Source organism: Palaemon carinicauda, chromosome 6 (assembly GCF_036898095.1).
Source record: "Palaemon carinicauda isolate YSFRI2023 chromosome 6, ASM3689809v2, whole genome shotgun sequence".
Classification (NCBI taxonomy): domain Eukaryota; kingdom Metazoa; phylum Arthropoda; class Malacostraca; order Decapoda; family Palaemonidae; genus Palaemon; species Palaemon carinicauda.
Genome location: NC_090730.1, coordinates 114,870,625 through 114,875,624, shown reverse-complemented (window position 1 = coordinate 114,875,624; position 5,000 = coordinate 114,870,625). Strand labels below are relative to the sequence as shown.

Here is a 5,000-nt window from a genome sequence, read left to right as displayed (position 1 = left end):
TTTTTAGACTACAGTGGTTACAAGTGACAATTTGCAAGGGAAGTAAAAAATAGTCAATTTTATTGATTTTATTATCTTTATATACATATTTGAGCTGCTGTGTCGAGAATTTGATTTGTTTTGCGTTTTGTTTGTATTTAGTGTTCGTGTATATACATTATATATATATATATATATATATATATATATATATATATATATATATATATACCTGTTTATATATATATGTGTGTGTGTGTGTGTGTGTGTAATATTAGTCATATGCAGGTCCTTTGTTTTTTTAGAGAGAAGAACATCACCTGTCCTGTTTGGAGTGTCCTCATATACTGTAAAACTGACAATTAGAACAGCGAGGGCATGTGTGCACCTACCCATGGAGCGTGGATCTGGGTAGGGCAGTGCCCCAGGCATCACTAGAGATAAGATAAAATTATTCAACAAATATCTAAAGGAATCTTCAACTGAAAGAATTTAAACAGATTCTGATAGGCTTGGCATTTCTTGTAACACTTAGCTATAGTAAGCAGTTCTTCTAGGAGAAGCACGATCCAAAATAAAACCATTGTTCTCTAGTATTGGGTAGTGTCATAGCCTCTGTACCATGGACTTCCTCGGTCTTGGATTGGAGTTTTCTTGCTCGAAGTTATACTAAGGCACACTATCCTATCTGTTTCCTTAAATCCTTTCCTTCCATCAATGGGCTATTTTCTCTGCTGGAGCCCTTCGGCTTATAGTGTTTTATTATTTTCCAACCAGAATAGTAGCTTAGCTAGTAATAATGCGTTCAGTATATATATATATATATATATATATATATATATATATATATATATATATGTATATATATATGTATATAAATATACAATATATAAATATATATATATATATATATATATATATATATATATATATGTATATATATAAGTATATATATATGTATATAAATATACATACATAATATATATATATATATATATATATATATATATATATATATATATATATATATATATATATATATATATGTATATATACCTATACATATGAATTATACTTATAACTATAGACATACAGTATTTATATATAGTATATATATATATATATATATATATATATATATATATATATATGTATATATACATATACATATGAATTATACTTATAACTATAGACATACAGTATTTATATATAGTATATATATACATATACATATGAATTATACTTATAACTATAGACATACAGTATTTATATATAGTATATATATATATATATATATATATATATATATATATATATATATATATATATCATCATCATCATCATCAGCCGTTAATATTCCACTGCAGAACAAAGGCCTCAGACATGTCCTTCCACTTGCATCTGTTAATGGTCGTCAATACAGCGTCTTCTCCTCATTCCCCGGCTTCTTTTGCAATTGTTGTGGATCCATTATGTTATTCTTAATGTCCATCTGTTATCTGTCATTCTCATTTTATGCCCTGCACATGTTCATTTCTTTTTCTTGCATGTGTTAGAATATCCCCTACTTTAGTTTGCTCTACTATCCATGTTATTCTTTTTCTGTTTCATAGTGTTATTCCCATCATTATTCTTTTCATAGCTCTTCGAGTTGTATCTATAGGTTATGTTCAAAGGCTTTAGTAAGGCTCTAAATATCTGATGCATAAGTTAAAACTGGTAGGACCTTCTGATTTTGTTTTTCAGAATCTCATTTAGTTTACCAAAAGCTTTCCGTTCTATGCTTATCCTTCTTTTAATTTTGGTCTGTCTGTCGTAAGTACCTATATTTATTAACTATATCTAGAGGTTAATCCGTTACACTTATTTGTTGTTTCTCTGCATTTTCATTGAACATCATCATTTGTACTCATATTCATTTTCAAATCTTCTATCCTCTTTTGCAATTCCTACTATGATTTATTAAACACAACTATGTCATCTGCAAGTCTTTAAGTTGTTAGGGCTTTACCCATCAGTGTTAATTCCTACATTTTCTCAATCTAAACTCATGAAGAGATGTGGTCTCCCTGTCTGACTCCTTTCACAATTTGAATTTTCTCCCCATCTTTATGTATTTTTAGGATTGCTGTATTTCCTGTATAGATATCTTCAAGTATTGTAACATATGATTCATCTATTCCTTGTCTTTGCAGTGCTTTCAATACTGCTGAAGTTTTGACAGAATCAAAAGCTTTCTCATAGTTTATAAATAATATACATGGTGGTTTGTCATACTCTGGATTTTTCCATTAACTGGTTAATTACATGGGTATGGTTAGTTGTTGAATACCCACTTCTAAAGCCTGTCTACTCTCTTGATTGATTTGATTATAGCTGTTTCTATTCAGTCTAATGTGATCTTTGTAACTGTTTTATATATTACGGAGAGTAAACTTGAACGTAATTTTTCAGGTATTTTGTCTCCCTTTCTTTTTATTAGTATAATGATAAAGTTTTTCCAAACTGTAGGTATAGAGCATTCTTGCAGACATTTGGTGTAAAGTTCAGCGAGTTTTACTACAGTACTATGAAATCGCCTCCATCTATTATTAAATCAATTGTTATTTCATCTTTTCCTGTTGCTTTACCTCTTTGCATCCCTTTTAAGGCTTGCTTTACTTCTCCTACTGTTACGTTTGCTACTGGCTCAGGAATTTCATTATTTCTATTTGCATAGTTATTTCTTATATCACTACTGTACAGTATTGCATAGAAATCTTCTGCAGTCTTTATCACTCCATCTCTATTGTTGACGATATTTCCATTTTCATCCTGTTGACACCCTTTTCAAGTCTCCTTTTCATCAATTTGATGTTTCTTCCTTTCTTTAGTGTTTCCTCAATTTTTGCCTGACTGTGTTTACGAATGTCCTGAGTTTTCAGTTTGTTTTGGATAATTCTGCTAATTCTATTTCATCTCTTGGAATTTTATCCTCATTTTATTTTCAGATAGTTTTGCTTTATCTTATTTAGTAACTCTTCGTCCTATCTCGTTTGCTGATTCTAATACAAATTTTGTTAAATTACTGCTTTTCTCTTTACTTCCTTAGATCTAAACAATTTTTGCTTCGCGCCATTATATGATCATTTACTTTAACTATGTATATTTGTGTGTGTGTATATATATACTGTATATATATATATATATATATATATATATATATATATATATATATATATATATATATATATATATATATACTCATGGATGGATGTGTGTGTGTGTGTTCTTGGGTGTTCTTGCATGTCTTTGCGCAATATTAATGAAGGCAATTCATAACTAAGTTCTGTCTATTGTACAGTGTTTTATAGAGTAACTGAAAAAAAAAATATCCTAACTGGGAAAAACATTTTTGCAATGATTCATAAGATGAGAGAGATCACTGGGTCTCATGCGGGAAGACCATGATGACTGGAGGGGTATTTCGTAGAGGGAATGTGTCGAGGTGAGTCTTCCGGGTCCGATCTCTCATCTATGGCCTCTGTCAGGTGAGAAGTCGAGCTGATGCCTGCAGTACATTTTGCTGCTGGAAAGAAAAAAAGGAAATTTTTAAATAGCATTTCCAATTTAGTACTTTAATGACAGAAATTGTGTAAAAAGAACTGGGATTTCCTATATCATCAATAATCATATAGATAAACAGTATACTTATTGGTTATTACCTATTACATATTAGCTAATAGTACACTGCCCTTTTTGCAATCCCCACCTTGAATATTCTCCACTATGCTTTTCTAGTCATTTGTCAATTGCATCATGCCCTCAGCACGGGGCTTACTTTTAGGGCCAGTGTTTAAGCACTATATAAACTATAAACTACAAGTTCCACTTGCATAAAATGTATCCCTTTAAACTACCATTATTTTTATCTTATGATATTGTTCAAATAATACTATAACTATTTCTCTCCTCTTTGGACATTATACCTTTTGCCACAAGCCTTCACTATCATTTCACCAATATAGAACATTTTCTACCTTGGAAACTTCTTGATACACTTAACATATTTTTCTGCTTCACCCTTTTTTAGGATGAGAAAAAATAAACCCTTGTATTGAATACAAATTATAGATTTTCAAGGTCATATATCCAATATTCTTCCCACCTCTTAGATTTCATATGCCATCGTCTTTCCACGTTTATTCTTTGCAAATAGCATCAGCTCTTGCACTTTGATAATTCCACGCAGTTTAAAACATACTGTAAGTGTTTCCAATCAATTTTTCATCCAGTGAACACTGCTTTTGTTGTCAAAGGTTCTCATAAAGGTTTCTTAGTGTCCTCACTTGATATATCAATGATAATTTTATATCAGCTGAGAACCAAGATGTTTCCCTCCTCAAAAATACGCATTACATAACATTTGGCCCTCCCCATCTGCAGATCCCAAGTTTTAGAGTCCCCACCGTTTGTGGGAATAAGGAATTATTGGGATCATAATAGATTACAACTGACTCTCCAGTTGATAATTTTTTTTTTTTATACTGTACCTAACACCAAAGTATAGCAAATGTATCGTAATTTCTAAAATGATTATCAGTAGTGTATTGATATCGACACCCCCTTTATTTATAAAAAAGCAAATCCTGTTCTTTTTTTATTTGCTCATATTTTGTCTCTAATGTAGTATCATTATCATTCGTACCTACCTCTAGCCATTAAAAGATTGTGATAAAAGTGAGATCACTGTGCGTGCCACCGCATACAGAAAAAAAATCCAAATATATGTTGATGTAAGTGGAAGTGCTAAAGACATATTGCAGTAATTGACAAGGCTGTGATGAAAATGGAGACTTCATGGCTCATATGGATTGAGGCACAGCAATGCAAAGGTGTAGCAGTGGAATTTATCATTAAAGGGGGATAGCTGAATCTTTTTTCCAACTTAAAAAACATATAATACTCAAATTGTCCCTATAAATTAAAGTGCTGCTTGCAAAAATGTAACATCAAAATCACAATGACTAAGTTAAAAACCC

General features: G+C 30.8%; 1 protein-coding gene across 2 annotated transcripts in view; it reads right to left on the bottom strand.

The window, feature by feature from the left end:
* Positions 1-3,221: 3,221 nt before the first annotated feature.
* Positions 3,222-5,000, bottom strand: part of LOC137642621 (nose resistant to fluoxetine protein 6-like) — a 94,022-nt gene continuing 92,243 nt past the window's right edge. Inside the window, exon 17 of one of the 2 annotated variants that reach the window (XM_068375331.1) lies at positions 3,222-3,544. In XM_068375331.1, the coding sequence (XP_068231432.1) occupies positions 3,411-3,544 (134 nt within the window). In that variant the 3' untranslated portion in view covers positions 3,222-3,410. Of the gene's footprint in view, positions 3,548-5,000 lie in introns of both variants that reach the window. The other variant, XM_068375329.1, reaches the window with a different exon arrangement.